Raw genomic sequence first — 21,208 nt, 5'->3', positions numbered from 1 at the left:
ATTTTAGAATTTTGATGACTTGTTTTAAATAGTTTAAAATCCACTTTGAAATAAGATTTAAATTTGATTTTACTGATTTTCTAGATTTGCCAGAATAATTTTTTTTAATTTTAATCATAACAAGTTTGAAGAAATATTTCACAAATATTCGTCGAAAAAACAGAAGCTAAAATGAAGAATTAAATTAAAATGTATTTATTATTCTTTACAATAATAAAAAAAAGTACTTGAACATTGATTTAAATTGTCAGGAAAGAAGGGAAAGGAATTTAAAAGGTAAAAAGGTATATGTGTTTAAAAATCCTAAAATCCTTTTTAAGGTTGTATTTTTCTCTAAAATTTTCTTTCTGAGAGTTATAAGAGCAAAGTAAAACAATTAATGAATTCATTTAAACAAGTGAAGACCAAGTCTTTAAAATATTTTCTTGGATTGTCAAATTCTATTTGAGTTTTGTCTCTCTTAGAATTAAAAATGTCGAGCAAAGCGAGACCAGCTTGCTAGTAAATAAATAAAATTAAAAAAATAGAGGCAGCTCACTGGTAAGAGATGCTATTTGAGCTATTTTTAGAACAGTCCAGCGGGCTACTCATCTGGTCCTTACGGGTTACTTGGTGCCTGCGGGCACCGCGTTGGTGACCCCTGCGGTATAGTAACCAAGCTGTAGCGACATTGTTATTATAAGAACAAACACTGAGGAACTATTTCTCTAGCCTACTAACAAATCGGCGTGTTACGGTACTAGCCGTGAAAGCTAACTTTAGCAAGAAATAAGCTAGCTTCTACGACAGCACGAAACGCGTTTGAGTTTGTAATGCACAGCACAATGTGATAAGTCACCAATCTGTACTGACTAAAGAACATGACCAATCATATTACAGTATCTGTAAAGTATTAGCCCACATTTCATGTTTTGTTTTTACACAGCTAGGTCGACAGCGGTAGTTTTAGTAACATGCATGACTTGCTCCGTGTATCGTGATCGATATTAAAGGTGCTCACTCAATGGACAGTTGTGCATTTGGTCCAGTTTAATTTCCGGTTAGTTATGGGTAAGCACTAACCCAGGGGTCACCAACGCGGTGCCCGTGGGCACCAAGTAACCCGTAAGGACCAGATGAGTCGCCCGCTGGCCTGTTCTAAAAATAGCTCAAATAGCAGCACTTACCAGTGAGCTGCCTCTGTTTTTTAAATTGCATTTATTTACTAGCAAGCTGGTCTCGCTTTGCTCGACATTTTTAATTCTAAGAGAGACAAAACTCAAATAGAATTTGAAAATCCAAGAAAATATTTTAAAGACTTGGTCTTCACTTGTTTAAATAAATGAATTTATTTATTTACTTTGCTTCTTATAACTTACAGAAAGACAATTTTAGAGAAAAAATACAACCTTAAAAATGATTTTAGGATTTTTAAACAGGCCCTGCGATGAGGTGGCGACTTGTCCAGGGTGTACCCCGCCTTCCGCCCGATTGTAGCTGAGATAGGCGCCAGCGCCCCCCGCGACCCCGAAAGGGAATATGCGGTAGAAATGGATGGATGGATGGATTTTTAAACACATATACCTTTTTACCTTTTAAATTCCTTCCTCTTCTTTCCTGACAATTTAAATCAATGTTCAAGTTTTTTTTTTTTATTGTAAAGAATAATAAATACATTTTATTTTTTAATTTTAGCGTCTGTTTTTTCGACGAACAATATTTGTGAAATATTTCTTCAAACTTATTATGATTAAAATTCAAAAAAATTATTTTGGCAAATCTACAAAATCTGTAGAATCAAATTTCAATCTTATTTCAAAGTCTTTTGAATTTCTTTAAAACATTTTGTTCTGGAAAATCTAGAAGAAATAAGGATTTGTCTTTGTTAGAAATATAGCTTGGTCCATTTTGTTATATATTATAACAAAGTGCAGATTGGATTTTAACCTATTCAAAACATGTCATCAAAATTGTAAAATTACTGTTAATCAGGAAAAATTACTAATGATGTTACATAAAGTCATTTATTTTTTTCTAAAAAATTCGAATTAGGTAGTTTTTCTATTCATTTTTTTCGGTTGAATTTTGAATTTTAAAGAGTCGAAATTGTAGATAAAAATTTTTTCTAAATTTTATTTTCATTTTTTTCGTGTTATCTCCTCTTTTAAACTGTTCAATTAAGTGTTTTTTTTCATCATTTATCCTCTATAAAAAAACTTCCGTAAAAGGAAAAAAAATGTACGACGGAATGACAGACAAAAATACCCATTTTTTATATATATATATATATATATATATATATATATATATATATATATATATATATATATATATAGATAGATTTATTTATTAAAGGTAAATTGAGCAAATTGGTTATTTCTGGCAATTTATCTAAGTGTGTATCAAACTGGTAGCCCTTCGCATTAATCAGTACCCAAGAAGTAGCTCTTGGTTTCAAAAATGTTGGTGACCCCTGCACTAACCTGACTCTCGCTGAGCTCCACACAAGGATTTGGGCTTGAAGGCATTGCAAACTCCTTCCAGATAGCAAAAAAAAAATAAGGAACCAATCAGGATCGCAGGGCGGGATATCATAGATGTGACGTAGCGCCTAAGGGACTGTTTGATTCAAACAACAATGGCGGCACCGAGCGAGGAGTCGTGTGCTGACATAGATTCTGCTATTGCAACTGTTTTGCGACATCGATCGAATATTAATTATTTAAAAGATGAACAGAGAGCGTTTTTTAAGGCATTTATTGGTGGCAAGGATGTTTTGGCGCTTCTTCCAACCGGGTTTGGATTTCCCAGCGTCGCTCTCATCAGCGTCACAGGTTGATTTCCATGTGAGTGGTTGAAGTAGCACGTCATTCAAGATGACGGACAAGTGGTTCATCCAATCACATACAATGATTTTTTTTTACAACGCCCCGCCTTCTGAAACACATCTCCTGTTGAGAACTCCCAGATTCACGTGTGGAGCTGAACATTTGGCAAGAGTAAGGTTCAGTAAGCACTCCATTTATGTCGAAATAGCTTGGCTTCAAATTCTACATTTTGCAGCACTTGATTTACTTTACATCACTCTCTCGGCTTTCCGTCTGCTCCAACATCTCACTTTTCCTCCGTGCTAGCTTCTAAAGGCAGTATTACATCCTCCAAAAATTCATTTTTTATTCAAAATAAGGTTTTAAATCCTCAATTGTCAAAAAAAAAAATTGGAATTTTTAATTTAATTTTTTTACCTCAAATGCCATGATTATAAGAAACACAATTGTTTCGTGTCCGAAAGGTGTTGTTGCCAGAAGTATGGAAACGGAAATAAATACGCAAAATAATTAGTACCGGCAATGATTAAACTGATCAAAATACGGTAAATATTGTACATACTACATATTTTTGAGAAACATGTCTGTTACTACATTATATATACAGTTGTGGTCAAAAGTTTACATACACTTGTAAAGACCATAATGTCATGGCTGTCTCGAGTTTCCAATAATTTCTGACATCAAAATGGACAAATATAAGACCTTCTGGAGGAAAGTTCTGTGGTCAGATGAAACAAAAATGTTGCTGTTTGGCCACAATACCCAGCAATATGTTTGGAGGAGAAAGGTGAGGCCTTTAATCCCAGAAACACCAAACCTACTGTCAAGCATGGTGGTGGTAGTATTGTGCTCTGGGCCTGTTTTCCTGCCAATGGAACTGGTGCTTTACAGAGAGTAACTGGGACCATGAAAAAGGAGAATTATGTCCAAATTCTTTAGGACAACCTAAAATCATCAGCCCGGAGTTTGGGTTTTGGACGGAGTTGGGTGTTCCAACAGGACAATGACTCCAAACACACGTCAAAAGTGGTAAAGGGATAGCTAAATCAGGCAAAAATTAAGGTTTTAGAATGGCCTTCCCAAAGTCCTGTCTTAAACATGTGGACAATGCTGAAAAAACAAGTCCATGTCAGAAAACCAACAAATTTAGCTGAACTCAGTGACGTACGGTGAACTATACACCAGGTGAGGCATCAATCAATCAATCAATCAATGTTTATTTATATAGCCCCAAATCACAAATGTCTCAAAGGACTGCACAAATCATTACGACTACAACATCCTCGGAAGAACCCACAAGCATCGATACTTTGAGTTTTTTTTCTTCTTTTTTTTAACTTAAATTCATATGAGCAGCTCTAACCATTGTTGATTCAGGTTGCACATTAGAATAACAGGAGAACAAAGTGAGTAATTTGCTTTCATAAAAACGTTATCATAATGATTGGTCCACATTGGTCCTAAAAGTATTTGACAATGTTGTTATTAAATACTTTTTGGTCCCATTTTCTTTTAACAAAATAAATCATGTATTGTGAGTGTATCTTACCTTTCTGGATTTGTACGTGAAGCAGCAATAACACCCACAAACGCTGGCTTACTCTAATAAAAATGCCATGTTTGTTATAAATACAGTTGTTTTTTTTAAAGAAAAAAGGCTGGCTTCCACTGGAGAGACATGTGTCTGCTAGCTTTAGTGCCCCCATTTCTCCCAGTGTGGCGAGTCAGATTACTGTTGAGGCATTGAACAATACATCGCCCCCTACTTTGATGCAGAGGTACTTGCTGCCTCATGACGCGCCTTTTGCCTGTAGCATCAAGCACGTGCCCCCTCTCACGCACACGCTCAATACACTTTGTGTGTAGCCGTGGAGGCACCACCTGCGTCTGCCTCACTTCTGGTCCGCTGCGTTTTTTTGATCAGGAAATACTGAATTTCCGCGATTTTGACCATGAAAAGTATCCAAATATACACGAACCACAACAAAATCACATAGAAAGCATGGACCAAAAGAGAAATATTCAAACTTATTTTATTACTCGTTTTTTTGAACATCTCATAGTTAAGCCTTTTACCCCTCCTGGTGGCAAGGTGAGGCACTGCTTCACTTGCACCCCCTGATGCACGTCACTGGCTGAACTGCACCGATTTTGCCAAGAGGAGGGGTCGAAAATTCAAGCAGAAGCTTGTGCATGGCTATCAAAAGCGCTTTATTGCAGTAAAATTTGCCAAGAGACATGTAACCAAATATTAACATTGCTGTATGTATACTTTTGACCCAGCAGTAGACCCATAATAAATTCATGAAAAAAACAAACTTCATGAATGTTTTTTTGTGACCAACAAGTATGTGCTCCAATCACTTTATCACAAAAAATAAGAGTGGCCTAGTGGTTAGAGTGTACGCCCTTAGAGCGGTAGGTCGTAAGTTCAAATCCCGGCAGAGTCATACCAAAGACTACAACAATGGGACTCATTACCTCCCTGCTTGGCACTCAGCATTAAGGGTTGGAATTGGGGGTTAAATCACCATAAATGATTCCCGGGCGCGGCACCTCTGCTGCCCACTGCTTCTCTCAACTCTCAGGCGGTGATCAAGGGTGATGGATCAAATGCAGGGGATAATTTCGCCACATCTAGTATGTGTGTGACAATCATTGGTACTTTAACTTTAATTATTGGAAACTCAAGACAGCCATGACTTTATATTTCTTTACAAGTGTATATAAACTTTTGACCACAACCGTATTTAAGTAAAAGTTAGTACACTTTGAACACAATAAAAAGTGCTACACAGTACTTTTGAGCACGATTGTATACTTGCAGTGTTTATACAAAACGTTTGATGGAGGGTTTTGAAGTTGTTTTTTATCATCTTTAAAAATCCCCCTCAAAAAGGCGTGTGTTTTAGTCTCTCATAATGGTTGTGAACAATAGGCAAAATTCCAAAAAAAGTGCAGTTCCTCTGTAAGATAGAGCATAATACACAGCGTAATTCTTAATAGGATCCAAAACATGTTTCTTAAAGTGATATCAGAGTTTCTAGCAGGATTGTATGAAATGTGATTGGGACGTTTAGAGATAGAAGGATTAATGAAGTAAAAGTCTTGTTGCGTTTAATGTAAAAATGTTCCGCCGCGTCACATTGCAATTTCCTTTGAACAAACGGTCCGTCGGCTAAGCGCTAAATAGATTTCTACTTGTCACACTGTTGTTCTGTCTCAGCATGCCGCTTCCAGTGAGTCACTTTGTGCGTGTGTGCCTCTAATTGATAATAACTGAAGTCAATTTGCAGCTTTTTCAAAGTGCTTCTGTAGCTGTCAGTCTGTTTGCCAACACATTTCAAGTTTTGGATTTGAGGCTGCCACAAATCCCCGACTATTTCAGCTGTTTAACAACACAACTTGTCACCGTATGGTTAGCGTCACTTTGTTTGCATGTTTTGCATTTTCAAAAGTGCAAAGCGTAACTGATCTGTTCCACACAACCTTCTCAGGCCCTTTAAAGACCTACAGAAATGAGATTTTCTTATTTAAACGGGGATAGCGGGTCCATTCTATGTGTCATACTTTATCATTTCGCATTATTGCCATATTTTTGCTGAAAGGATTTAGTAGAGAACATCCACGATAAAGTTTGCAACTTTAGCTCACTAATAAAAAAGCCTTGCTTGTACCGGAAGTTGCAGACGATGTGCGCGTGACGTCACGGGTTGTAGGGCTCCTCACATCCTCACATTGTTTACAATCATAGCCAGCAGCAGCTAGAGCTATTCGGACCGAGAAAGCGACAATTTCCCCATTAATTTGAGCGAGGATGAAAGATTTGTGGATGAGGAAATTTAGAGTGAAGGCCTAGAAAAAAAAAAAGACGAGGGCAGTGAGAGCGATTCAGATGTTATTATACACATTTACTAGGATAATTCTGGGAAATCCCTTATCTGTGTTGCTAGTGTTTTAGTGAGTTAAATAGTACCTTAAAGTCGGAGGGGTGTGGCCACGGGTGTTTTGACGCCAGAGTCTCTGAGAGAAGTCACTGCAGCTGCAGCAGGACAGAAGCTCCGCTTATCTCCGGTAAGAGGTGACTTATTTCCACAATTTTCTCACCGAAAACTGCCGGTTGACATGTAGTCGGGATCCATGTTCGCTTGACTGCTCCAATCCATAGTAAAGCTTCACCTCCGGGAATTTTAAACAGGGAAACACCGTGTGTTTGTGTGGCTAAAGGCTAAAAACTTCCCACCTCCTTCTTTTTACTTTGACTTCTCCATTATTAATTGAAGAAATTGCAAAAGATTCAGCAACACAGATGTCCAAAATACTGTTGTAGTTGCGCGATGAAAAGAGACGACTTTTAGCCGTAAGTGGTGCTAGGCTAATATGTCCCCTCCAACCAATAACATCACAAACACGCGTCATCATTCCGCGCCGTTTTCAACAGGAAACTCCGCGGGAAATTTAAAATTGCAATTTAGTAAACTAAAAAGGCCGTATTGGCATGTGTTGCAATGTTAATATTTCATCATTGATATATAAACTATCAGACTGCGTGGTTGATAGTAGTGGGTTTCAGTAGGCCTTTAAGGTATGCATGGTATGGTATCCAAAAGTTATGTCTACACTAAGCCAGATAACCCCTTAAACAAATAATTATTTAGCCTAAGCCCCATTTCAGCCACACTAAACCATCGTTTAAGGTTCCCCTCCTTGGATATTTTTTTACACGGGTAAGTGCGCCGTGTATTTCTTAAATCTCCAGCTCGTAGCTTTGTATGAACTCATTGATCGTTTACAAACTGAGTTCGGAGAGGAAGTGACACCATAAATACCGCGCCAAACAGTTTCATAATAAAACGGTTTCGTAACTCAAAGGTATCCACTAAAACTATGGAGGCAAGACATTCAGACATGCCCGTGTTTCTCCTTCCGTCTGTACAGACACTTGTGGAAATCACACATGAATACCTAAAGAGAAAGCGATTGCAGCTATTTGGGATACAACACTTCTCAGACGGCAAGAGACCTTTCCAATGTCCAGGTCAGCTGTGATTCTACTTACTGAAAAACTTTGTCCATTTGTCGAAGGAGAGACAACGAGAATGCGGGCTCCCGTGGATGTGATAAAAATAAAAAGGTAGCGTGTGCTTTGTATTACCTGGCTGTCGAGGGAAGACTACGGAAAACGGCGAATGGTTTTGGACTGGCAAAGCAGACTGTATCAGTTATTGTCCGCCATGTATGTCGCGGACTCAACGTCTAGGTCAGGGGTGTCAAACTCAAATACAGAGTGGGCCAAAATTTTAAACGGAACAAAGCCGCGGGCCAAGGTTGAACAGATTAACCTTTTAATAGGGACCCAAACAAGTTTTGCATTAACTATTGAACAAGCAAGGCTTATATAACTTTAGTGAGATGCAAAATCCAGTTTCAAATAATAATAACAATAATTAAAAGAATATCAATGGCATATCATATAAAATTAAAAAAAAAAAGTTTTTCTATTTGCAATCTTCTGAGGTAAATATCCTTTTTTTCCCACAGGCTAATAATACATTTGAAAATAAAATAACAATAATGAATGAACCAAACATTTAAGCCTTGAAGTAGCAAGAGAAAATGCATGAATAAAACGTTAATTATTGGTCAGTTTGCTGGAAGTTTCCCGGAAGAGTCAGTGCTGCAAGGGTTTCTGGGTATTTGTTCTGTTGTGTTCCGGTGTGGCTGTTCACCCGAAATGTGTTTATCATTCTTGTTTGGTGTGGGTTCACAGTGTGGCGCATATTTCTAAAAGTGTTAAAGTTGTTTATACGGCCACCCTCAGTGGGACCTGTATGGCTGTTGACCAAGTTTGCCTTGCATTCACATGTGCGTGTGTGTGTGTGTGTGTGTGTGTGTGTGTGTGTGTGTGTGTGTGTGTGTGTGTAAAAGCCACAAATATTATGTGACACGCTGTTAGTATGGAGGAAAAGCGGATGTGATGACAGGTTGTGGAGAACGCTAAAGGCAGTGCCTTAAATGCACGCCCCCAATATAGTTGTCAAGGTGGAAATCGGTAGAAATTCGGGAGAATGGTTGCCACGGGAGATTTTCGGGAGGGGCACTGAACTTCGGGAGTCTACCAGGAAAATTAGGAGGGTTGGCAAGTATGAGTATTAGTGGTGAATGCGGTGTTACAGCGGCACCGACGCTGTATAACACCGGCGGGCCAGCTTTAATGCTAAATTGATATTGCCTCAAGGGCCAAATTAAATTACACGGCGGGCCAGCTGTGGCCCGCGGGCCAGAGTTTGACAGCCATGGTCTAGGTCCAAAGTATATAAAGTCACCAAAAACGAATGGACAATAAAAATGAAGGCAAAAGAGTGAGGAGTGTCCTAAACAGATATCTAGATCCCTAAAATGTTCGTTATCACATTGTTTACTTTCACGTGTCCATTAAAGATTTGATTAATTTATGATGGCTCAGGTGTGATTCACTACAATAGGGCCCCACAGCACACTGGATTCTAGTTAATTGAAAAAACACAACACTGGATAATTGTTAAGTGTTAAGTGATATTGTTCAAGTTTAAGAACTTGCACACAAAGCAACACTGGAGGTGACTATGACCTACGCATTTTCCACACATGCGTACTAGGTTGTGTTGCGCCGGCGGACGGAGGTTGGGGGGCTTAAACAAAGATTGTGTATGTGTGTGGACAAGGATAAGGTTAGGTGGGATTTACCCTGGATAACCTATCTTAGTGTAGAAAGGGCCTAAATCTCATTCATCCGGGTCACTGTATTTTTAGGACTTTCAACGGATCACAACTGGATCATTCAGTTCGTCTTAGAAGATGTTTCAGTATCTGCAAGTAGTGCTTGATTCACTAATTATGTTGCAAAGTTAGAGAATTATGACGTCTTTGTGAGTTTAAAAGGGAAACGGGGGAACACACAACTTTTTTCTGAAGATGGTTTCTCTCATCTTCTCCATGGCTGGAGAGTCCAAGTAATCCTAGGCCCATGGGAGGATCTCCCAAGGCGAACAGGTCCTTGGTGGCAGGCCAGACAAGGAAGTTTTGCCCGCATCTCAAGCATCTGATATTTGATTCTACATTGAAATCACCTCATATAGACCCTACCACCTGCTGAGGGTTCCCTGTAATGTGCCATACAAGGCAGTCAAGGACAGGCACCTTTATGTCCTGGGTTTTGTCGGCACAAAGCCAGAAAGCAAAGCTCTCGATTTCCCTCTTGTGTTTACGTTTGTACTTTCGCCTACGGGAACGAGCTTTGGGTAGTGAGCGAAAGAGCTTATATAATAGATGTTCCACTTATATCTGGCTGGACTCACCCTGCAAACCAAGAGACAGGGTGAGGAGCTCGGATATCCAAGAGTAGCACTTTTCTTTCACATGGTGAAGAGCCAGTTGAAGTAGCTCGGAAGTCTGGCCTTCCCTACTGAAAGCAACTTAACAATGTTTTGATCTATTTATGCCAGAACTATTCAACTTATTTTTTTTTGAGGCCTCATTTTCAGAAAGGTAAGGACTGAATCCGGGGAGAAAAATAGCCATGTCTATATAACAAGGGCACTCTGCTGGTTTTAAGGACCTACTGCTGACAACATAGCCTATACTCAAGTGTTTTTTAGGACTCTGCTATAAAGATGTGGGCCAGTCTGGTGTCATTCCAGGCCACTAGTTGAATAGCACTTTTATTTTTTGAGACCAAGCAACCACAGCTGTTGTTTACCAGCTCTTTAGCTTCCTGAGTAGTAATAATGAACAATGGCGACAGCAGCGACACATCTAATTTGTTGTTCGAGTTCGTAGCAATCTCAGACGTCGTTCTGCCAGGATTGAGCACAGGCCACAGCTGATGGGGTAGGTTCTGACAGGTCTTCTGGGCTGCACCGGGGGGCATTCGCACATTGCAGAAGGTGAGGCATTGTCTTCTTGTGTGTTGTCTGCTGTGTAGTTCCAGGCTTTCATCAGTGCTTCGCATTAGCCTCGTTCCGCACGCATATTTTAGGAAACCTCCAGATTGTCCAGCCAAAGTCGAGGCTTTCCGTTGCTGTGATTCCTCTGTCCAGTCATTTAAGAGCTTGTATGTCCTTCATCTTCCCAGATGTTGGTCCTTGCTACTTGTTTGGTTGCCTGGAGGTGCAGGACTGTCTGCACAAAACTGGCTCTGGATCGGCGCATGCGTGAGGGTCCTACATGGTCATGTAAGGGGTGTCTGATGTCTCTTTCTTGCGTTCTCTGTTCATCTTGAGCGATATCTTACCGCTGGAGCTCAAACTACTCGATGTGGAACATCAGTCCGTTTTTTTTGTTTGGTACCTGCTAAGTAACCTTTGTACCTGCTCAGTGGCCTTGTGGTTAGACTGTCCACCCTGAGATCGGTAGGTCCTGAGTTCAAACCCCAGCCGAGTCATACCATACACTATAAGAATGAGACTCATTACCTCCCTGCTTGGCACTCAGCATCAAGGGTAGGAATTGGGGCTTAAATCACCAAAATGATTCCCGAGCTGCTCCCCTCACCTCCCAGGTAGTGGAATAAGGGTATGGGTCGAATGCAGAGGGTAATTTCACCACATCTAATGTGTGTGTGACTATCAGTGTACATTTTACTGTACATGTCATTCTGAAAGAGCTCGTATTTGCACATTGCATACTTCTTCAAAGAGATGCTCTCCAATTTGCGTCATTGTCTCTTATGTTTGGCACATTGGTGGGAGGGTAAAACCTGACATGATGTACTTCAAGCCTCGAGACGGTCTTCCACTTGAACATGATAAAATAGAGGAATGGATGGAATTGGCTTCTCACATGCAAAGATGAAAGAACACATTGTTGGATGTCCTCAAGTGTTTTCTTTCTTTGCTATGTCACATTCCTCTTTGTTTTTGGAATTACATTGTGTCAGTCTAATCATGGTATAATAATGCAGGCATGTTCTGGGTTTACTGGTAAAAACTTAGCATTGTAAGCCGAACTCAACCATGTCTTGAAACATGACCATGGATTACAATTGCAATCTAATGCCTGGGCTCCTGGCAACCTACACAATTATGCAAGGATTTACACCAGGAATCATAATAGCTACACAAGAGAGTTAAATATCTTTAGATTTATATTTGTTTTTGTACATAATCTCCATTCAAAGCAGTCATTACATCATCCATACAAAGTATGTCGATGCACATTCATGCTGGATACAATGAAGTTCATAAGACCAGTAAAAAGACAAAACAATGGGCAAGAATCAAGTAGAAGTACCACCATGCATTATTCCCTCACAATTTATGAAGTACATTGTTGGAATGCAGAGCTCAACTCTAGTTTGTGTGTGTCTGAACGTGATCCACTTACCGATATTGCAATGCTCCCCAGTCCAGCCCTGGTCACACTCACACTTGCCCTCCTTACACACACCGTTCTTGCTACATAAGGGATGGCAGGCCTTCTGGTCACACACAGTTCCGGCCCACCCTTCTTCGCATCGGCACAGACCACCATAACAAACGCCGTGGTGACCGCAGACCACCTGACAGACCTCTGTATGGAAAATACAAATAGAATACATAATTTATTATAAATTAGTTAAGTCTAAGGAGTGTTGGACTTCTCAAATGCTTAAAATGCAGACCTAATAAAAACAGTCACACAGACTTAAAGGGTGTGTGCAACAACAACAACAATAAGGCAACAAACATGGCTGTAGATGCGAAGTTGATTCATGATAGGCAACCTGAATGATTTATCCGGGAGAGTCGTGATACCAATTTCCTTGACCAAGCAGTGGAAAATGGATGAATGGAAGCCACACAAAAAGAAGTTGTAGACATCCATGCTTTTCCAAGTTATCTGTTTCGTAGTGTAGAAAGATATCTGGAACACTAGATAGTTTCACATGTCTGGAAATGCGATCCTTGGGATCACTCAACAAATATTTTTTTTAACAACAGATAGGGATAGATTAAGATCCAAGCCCCTTGTGTACTCAGGTAGTTCGTACTCTGTTTGTTACACGGTAGCCATATAGGTTTGGTGGTCCACCACTTTGTTAGGGACGGCGTGGCGCAGTGGTAGAGTGGCCGTGCGCAACCCGGGGGTCACTGGTTCAGATCCCACCTGGAACCAACCTCGTCACGTCCGTTGTGTCCTGAGCAAGACACTTCACCCTTGCTCCTGATGGGTGCTGGTTGGCCTTGCATGGCAGCTCCCTCCATCAGTGTGTGAATGTGTGTGTGAATGGGTAAATGTGGAAGTAGTGTCATAGCGCTTTGAGTACCTTGAAGGTAGAAAAGCGCTATACAAGTACAACCCATTTATTTATTTATTATTTTGTTAACTTCAATTTGAAAGTCATGTGACAGAATACAACCTATCGGACCCATTTGTTGTGTCGACCTGCATAGATTGTAAATTGTTCTTGCCTGAGGCCATGCCTGGTTTTATAGTTAAACAATTATTATTGACTACTGATACAGTTATTGTATTTGTTTGCTAAATTTCTAGATGAATTTTGGAATTATGTATTTTCTATAATTGCAATTTTGAATCAAATTGAAGAAAGTATAATTTAAATTCCAATTGATGGTTTTGGTGTATTTCAGAATCATGCTACGGTATTTTCTGTCAAGAAGTGGTTTTCGCAGCCTACTGCGAGGTTTGTTCTCCCAGGATGCAAACAGACTATTCCGGAAAGGACTTAAAGGCCTACAGAAACCTACTACTACCCACCACGCAGTCTGATAGTTTATATATCAATGATGAAATATTAACACTGCAACACATGCCAATACGGCCTTTTTAGTTTACTAAATTGCAATTTTAAATTCCCCGGGAGTTTTTTCTTGAAAACGTCGTGTAATGATGACTTGAACGCTTGACCTCATGGGCTGTTAGGAATATGAGCGCTGCGCACACACACAGCTAAAAGTCGTCTGCTTTAACGGCATAATTACACAGTATTTTGGAGATCTGTGTTGCTGAAACTTTTGCAATTTGTTCAATTAATATTGGAGAAGTTAAAGTAGAAAGATGGAGTTGGGAAGCTTTAGCCATTAGCCACACAAACACACGGTGATTCCTTGTTTAAAATTCACGGAGGTGAAACTTTACTATGGATCAGAGCGGACATGGACCCCAACCGAATGTCAACCAGCAGGTTTCGGTGAGAAAATTGTGGTTAAAAAGTCGCTTCTTACCGGATATCAGCTGAGCTTGTGCCGCCCATACAGCTGTCGTCGACACTGCGTGTCAACACCCGGCCGTGGACGTACACTTCCAACTATCAGGTACTGGTAAACTCACTAAAACACTAGCAACACAATAGAAAGATAAGGGATTTCCCAGAATCACCTTAGTAAATGTCTCTAAAAACATATGAATCCTTTTCAATTCAATCGCGTTTTTTTTTTTTTAATTTGTTTTTTTTTTTTTTTCTAGTCCGCCGCTATCAATATCCTCAAACACGAATCTTTCATCCTCGCTCAAATTAATGGGGAAATTGTCGTTTTCTCGGTCCGAATAGTACTTTTTGTTGGAGGTTCCCATTAAAAACAATGTGAATATGTGAGGAGCCATCAAACATGTGACGCCATCGTCGGCGACTTCCGGTAGAGGCAGGGCTTTTCTCTTAGCACCGAAAGTTGCGAACTTTATCGTGGATGTTCTCTACTATATCCTTTCAACAAAAATATGGCAATATTGCGAAATGATCAAGTATGACACATAGAATGGACCTGCTATCCCAGTTTAAATAAAAATAATCTAATTTCAGTAGGCCTTTAAAGGTAGGTACATATTTGATAATCAATTAATCCTACACATCAGAAATGACATGAACCAAAACAAAAGGAAAGGCTAAAGAACAAAAAAAATTAACGCAGGAAACATAGAAGCTAAACACTGAACATGGACTATGGCATGGAGCAAAGAAGACTTACTGTGGCGTGAAACAATTAACACTTACATGAACACAGCATGAATCCAACAACTTGAACTATGGTATTGCAAGAAACAAGCAATGACGCCAGTCTGACTGACTGGCAAAGACAAGCTTAAATAATGGTCTCTTGATTAGAGCACGTGCGTGTCCCGAACACCAGAGGCAGGTGAAACTAATACGTCGCCATGGTAACTAAAACAAACAAGGGTGCACAAAAACAGGAACTAATGGATTCCAAAACTAACAGAACAAAACAAAAACATGACCACGAATCATGACAATTTTCCATATGTGACTTGTTTACATATTTCATAGAAACATTACGACTACGATCATCATACACACATTTTAATGACAGCAAATGTTTTCCATCGACAATTAAGAAAAGCGGCATTCTCTATAAAACAGATAATTGAATTTGATGTATTAAAACTTTTTAAATGATTAAATATTATAATTTGTCTATTACCTGACCGCTTCTATGTTATCTACATCTCTTTGTTTACTATGTATATTTTATACTGGATCTACTCTCTATTTTATGTTACATAAACTGTAATACTGTACACGGTAATTCGGATTTGTTATATATTGTATGTATTATATAAAAAATATAATATGATAATAATATATCAGTATTTATTATATTCTGTATATCATCCATCCATTTTCTACCGCTTGTCTCCTTTGGGGTCATGGAGTATATATAATATTTAAATATTATGTATATGTTATATCTTTTATCACTACTATTGTACATTTTTAATCTACTTAATACCTGCAGTATCAATTCCATCCATACCCTTTCCATTCGTTGAAACTGAGCTACTGTGTGGAACAATTTCACTTGTGGATCAGTGAAGTTTGTCTAAGTCTAAGTTGAAGTCTAAAATGTGAAAAATGGGAGAAAAATATATATATATATATTTTTTTGTAATTCTTTACTCTGTCCAAATATTCAAAATGAAGGGAATGTGTTAGTGTTTAGCCACAAACAAAATATTTATTTGTGGCCACAAAAAGCACGTTTAAGATGAACTATAAAAGATATATAACTATAAATAATTATTTTAAAACGCAATATTTTTGAGTCCAAGGAGTTCAATACACAACACTGTGTGTACTATGGTGAAGACATAAGAAGCAACAGAAGTCTTTGACAGAGTTCCGATGCAGTCAGGATCACAGCTGCCAACCGTCAAGTTGAGTGATGACCACTTTCCCACCAGACATGTAAAAAGACATCCTGGAACGTGTTTACAAGGTTTTAGTTTTGGATCTATGTCCTGGAGATTGTCCGCCTAAGGGGTGAGGGATGGAAGGACCAGAGGGTCACTGTTCTGTTTGTGTCGTAGTGTATATGCTGATACACTGGTTTCATAATCCTTATACACCCTATAACCCTACACCAAAGGTCAGCAAACCGCGCCTCTTTAGCGCCGCCCTAGTGGCTCTACAGAGCATTTTTTAAAAAGGATTAGAGAGATAGGCTCCAGCGACCCCCCGCGACCTCAAAAAGGGACAAGCGGTAGAAAAATGGATGGATGGATGGATTAGAAATGGAAACAAATGGGGGAAAAATATTTTTTTGTTTGTTTTAGTAATGTTTTTGATTGAGGACAAACATGACACAAACGTTCCCGATTGTTAGAAAGCCCACTCTTTAATATGTTTGTGTCTAGGCTTCACTGATGAGACTATTTAATGAACATCATTTTGTCGGTTCTTGAACTCACCATAGTGTGGACTGTGATGCAACAGTTTGTTCACATGTCAAATCTTCCACACCTTTGTCTCATTTTGTCCACCAAACATTTTATGCTGTGCGTGAATATGATGTTATTGACTTGTTGGAGTGCAAATCAGGCATATTTGGTCACTGCAAGCTAATCAATGCAAACATGCTATTTAGGCTACCTGTATGTACATATTGCATCATTATGCCTCGTTTGTAGATATATTTGAGCTAATTTAATAACCTTTACTTAAAACTATAATTTAGTTTTGCATGTCGCATGGCACGTTATATTGGCTGTGTTTCAGATAGTTGTTTGTGTGCTATGTTGTTCCAGACCACAGCAAACGTAACCGAGCTTGCCAAAGATTGTGATAAATCCATTAGAAGAAGACAGCCTGCCGTTTCCTTTAACTTGGACACACATATCTATACCTTTGGCCGTTAAAGTGGTTTCCAGAAGTTATCTAACCTTCTAAGTAGCCTCTGATTTACTAATTGTTTCTAATGTTGTAAAAATGTGGAGAATAAATATCCATTTTCAACATTCCTGTCAATGAAGATTTGTGTCAGCCTGCGACACCTACTCATTTTGATAGTAGGCTATTATAGCTAATACAGACACTTGCATCATGTGTTGCCTTCATTATAACACTTATATAAGACTTTTAAAGTCATTTTGATAGTAGGCAAGTATAGCCAATATAGTAATGTTGGCGTTTATTCCACCGTTTCTTGTAGCTCTATACAGTACGGAAGCTGTTTGGTGGTCGTCTTTTGGGGATGTACAAAAGACGTAGACATAAATCAGGGTTGATCAGGAAGACCCCTGCCAGGGCAGCACCAAGGGCTCCCAGTCCTAGAATCCACATCCGCCTCCCGAACAGTTCCAAGTCCACAGACAATATAGACTCTGCAGCATCGCGTGGACATCGGTGTCGGTACCTCTGGATTGGCAGACCGGGGTGGTGGTCCCTCTCTTTAAGAAGGGGGACCGGAGGGTGTGTTCCAACTATCGTGGGATCACACTCCTCAGCCTTCCCGGTAAGGTTTATTCAGGTGTACTGGAGAGGAGGCTACGCCGGATAGTCGAACCTCGGATTCAGGAGGAACAGTGTGGTTTTCGTCCTGGTCGTGGAACTGTGGACCAGTTCTATACTCTCGGCAGGGTTCTTGAGGGTGCATGGGAGTTTGCCCAACCAGTCTACATGTGCTTTGTGGACTTGGAGAAGGCATTCGACCGTGTCCCTCGGGAAGTCCTGTGGGGAGTGCTCAGAGAGTATGGGGTATAGGACTGTCTTATTGTGGCAGTCCAATCCCTGTACGATCAGTGTCAGAGCTTGGTCCGCATTGCTGGCAGTAAGTCGGACACGTTTCCAGTGAGGGTTGGACTCCGCCAAGGCTGTCCTTTGTCACCGATTCTGTTCATAACTTTTATGGACAGAATTTCTAGGCGTAGTCAAGGCATTGAGGGGTTCCGGTTTGGTGGCCGCGGGATTAGGTCTCTGCTTTTTGCAGACGATGTGGTCCTGTTGGCTTCATCTGGCCGGGATCTTCAGCTCTCACTGGATCGGTTCGCAGTCGAGTGTGAAGTGGCCGGAATGAGAATCAGCACCTCCAAATCCGAGTCCATGGTTCTCTCCCGGAAAAGGGTGGAGTGCCATCTCCGGGTTGGGGAGGAGACCCTGCCCCAAGTGGAGGAGTTCAAGTACCAAGGAGTCTTGTTCACGAGTGGGGGAAGAGTGGATCGTGAGATCGACAGGCGGATCGGTGAGGCGTCTTCAGTAATGCGGACGTTGTACCGATCCGTTGTGGTGAAGAAGGAGCTGAGCCGGAAGGCAAAGCTCTCAATTTACCGGTCGATCTACGTTCCCATCCTCACCTATGGTCATGAGCTTTGGGTCATGACCGAAAGGATAAGATCACGGGTACAAGCGGCCGAAACGAGTTTCCTCCGCCGTGTGGCGGGGCTCTCCCTTAGAGATAGGGTGAGAAGCTCTGCCATCCGGGAGGAACTCAAAGTAAAGCTGCTGCTCCTCCACATCGAGAGGAGCCAGATGAGGTGGTTCGGGCATCTGGTCAGGATGCCACCTGAACGCCTCCCGAGGGAGGTGTTTAGGGCACGTCCAACCGGTAGGAGGCCACGGGGAAGACCCAGGACACGTTGGGAAGACTATGTCTCCCGGCTGGCCTGGGAACACCTCGGGATCCCCCGGGAAGAGCTAGACGAAGTGGCTGGGGAGAGGGAAGTCTGGGCTTCCCTGCTTAGGCTGCTGCCCCCGCGACCCGACCTCTGATAAGCGGAAGAAGATGGATGGATGGATAGACACTTATGTCATGTGTTGCCTTCATTATAACACTTCTATATGGCTTCTAATTTTTTGAGGCTCCAGATTGATTTGTTTTTTGTATTTTTGGTCCAATATGTCTCTTTCAATGTTTTGGGTTGCTGACCCTTGCCCTATACAGTCGTTCTGTTTTGGAATACTCTTCTTACTTTCATCCTTTCCTTGCTGACGCTCAGTTCAGCGACACAAGAATAGTGACCCCTCGTTGGCGTATTTATATTTTATTTATAAGTCTGGAAATGAATCACAGAACATTTTGATTGACATTAACGTCATCGGAAAATTAAAAGAAACGATTTTACCTTGTGTGCACCCAGATATCACAAAATTATTTCTAAAGAAATGCACACTTGTAAGTACAGTATTTTCCGGAGTATAAGTCGCACCTGCCGAAAATGCATAATAAAGAACGAAAAAAACACATATAAGTCGCACTGGAGTATAAGTCACATTTTTGGGGGAAATTTATTTGATAAAACCCAACACCAAGGAAAGACATTTGAAAGGCAATTTAAAATAAATAAAGAATAGTGAACAACAGGCTGAATAAGTGTACCTTATATAAGGCATAAATAACCAACTGAGAAGGTGCCTGGTATGTTAACGTAACATATTATGGTAAAAGACATTCAAATAACTATAACATATAGAACATGCTATACGTTTACCAAACAATCTGTCACTCCTAATTGCTAAATCCCATGAAATCTTATACGTCTAGTCTCTTACGTGAATGAGCTAAATAATATTATTTGATATTTTACGGTAATGTGTCAATAATTTCACACATAAGTCGCTCCTGAGTATAAGTCGCACCCCCGGCCAAACTATGAAAATACTGCGACTTATATTCCGAAAAATATGGTAATTAGAAAAACAGCTTCTTAAAGTATCATTCATCCATCCATTTTCTACCGCTTGTCCCTTACAGGGTCGCGGGTGGTGCTGGAGCCTATCTCAGCTGCATTCGGGCGGAAGGTACAGGTACACCCTGGACAAGTCGCCACCTCATCACAGGGCAGTATCATTAATGAAATGATAATAAAAGTAAAAAAATAAATAAATTACAAAACCAAGAAAAGTTACAGGTTCAAGTGACAGATGTCCCCAACCGCTCGCCTGTATCGGTTGGGGACATCTCCACGCTGCTGATCCGCTTGAGATGGTTTCCTGTGGACGGGACTCTCGCTGCTGTCTTGGATCCGCTTGAACTGAACTCTCGCGGCTGTGTTGGAGCCACTATGGATTGAACTTTCACAGTATCATGTTAGACCCGCTCGACATCCATTGCTTTCGGTCCCCTAGAGAGGGGGGGTGTCCCACATCTGAGGTCCTCTCCAAGGTTTCTCATAGTCAGCATTGTCACTGGCGTCCCACTGGATGTGAATTCTCTCTGCCCACTGGGTGTGAGTTTTCCTTGCCCTTTTGTGGGTTCTTCCGAGGATGTTGTAGTCGTAATGATTTGTGCAGGCCCTTGAGACATTTGTGATTTGGGGCTATATAAATAAACATTGATTGATTGATTGATTGATTTGATGTTTTTGGCATTTTTAGTTTTAATATAACTGGATTATGGGAAAATAATATATAAGTAGACCTATAAACTGCTTTATGTTGGATTATATAGTTTTTCTATTGAACAAATATTTTTTTCCCCCTATTCAAAACAGCAGGATTGAAGAAAAAAATGATGCTATGCACTGCACAACAAAAAACACATTTTCTGACCAAAAAAACTATTGTGGCATTTTGTTTTATTACAGAAATGTATATAAATCATGAATAATAATGATCTAATAACAATTAGTAGTTTATTACACTATTTAAAACAACCACATTTTTGATAAAAATTGTGGTAAAATCTATTGCATTGATTTTTATACAATATTTCTTATCTGAAAGTTGAAATGTTAAAATGGTGTTGTTTTGAGAAATTTAATCCCAATTAAATTGGGGGGGGGGATGATTTAAAATAAGAGTGATTTGAGTTACAAGCTCAAAGGTTGAAGTATCACGGTATTTAGATTAAAAAAAAAATGTTTTTTAAAGAATGGCATACAGAAGAAGTATGATTCAATAAACTCAACTTCCTTCAGCTCCTGTTCAAACATGTTGGATTATGTAAGTGCGGAAATGTACTTTAAAGGGTCTCTATTATGAGTACTTTCCTGCAGTTGTGTATTTGGGTTCTGCATAAGTCCTGACAATTTGAAATCAAACCATAGAGGCAAGGCGGAGATATCTATAAAACAATCTTAACTTCATTCATACGTTTGCGAAACAATCCGTTCGGAATTTGCACAATCTGTGACGTTTTTACAACCGACGACGTCCATATATGGCATGAATTTACCCAAAGTAGTTTGCG

The 21,208-nt window shown here is 40.0% G+C and overlaps 1 protein-coding gene across 6 annotated transcripts in view; it reads right to left on the bottom strand.

The window, feature by feature from the left end:
• Positions 1-21,208, bottom strand: part of tenm3 (teneurin transmembrane protein 3) — a 779,964-nt gene that overhangs the window by 240,201 nt on the left and 518,555 nt on the right. For all 6 annotated transcript variants that reach the window (XM_061880866.1, XM_061880868.1, XM_061880869.1 and 3 more), the window contains one exon: positions 12,174-12,359. In XM_061880866.1, the coding sequence (XP_061736850.1) occupies positions 12,174-12,359 (186 nt within the window). The remainder of the gene's footprint in view (positions 1-12,173; positions 12,360-21,208) is intronic.

Source organism: Nerophis ophidion, linkage group LG20 (genome assembly GCF_033978795.1).
Source record: "Nerophis ophidion isolate RoL-2023_Sa linkage group LG20, RoL_Noph_v1.0, whole genome shotgun sequence".
Classification (NCBI taxonomy): Eukaryota; Metazoa; Chordata; class Actinopteri; order Syngnathiformes; family Syngnathidae; genus Nerophis; species Nerophis ophidion.
The sequence above is the reverse complement of the archived record's forward strand: the minus strand, read 5'-3'. Positions and strand labels throughout refer to the sequence as shown.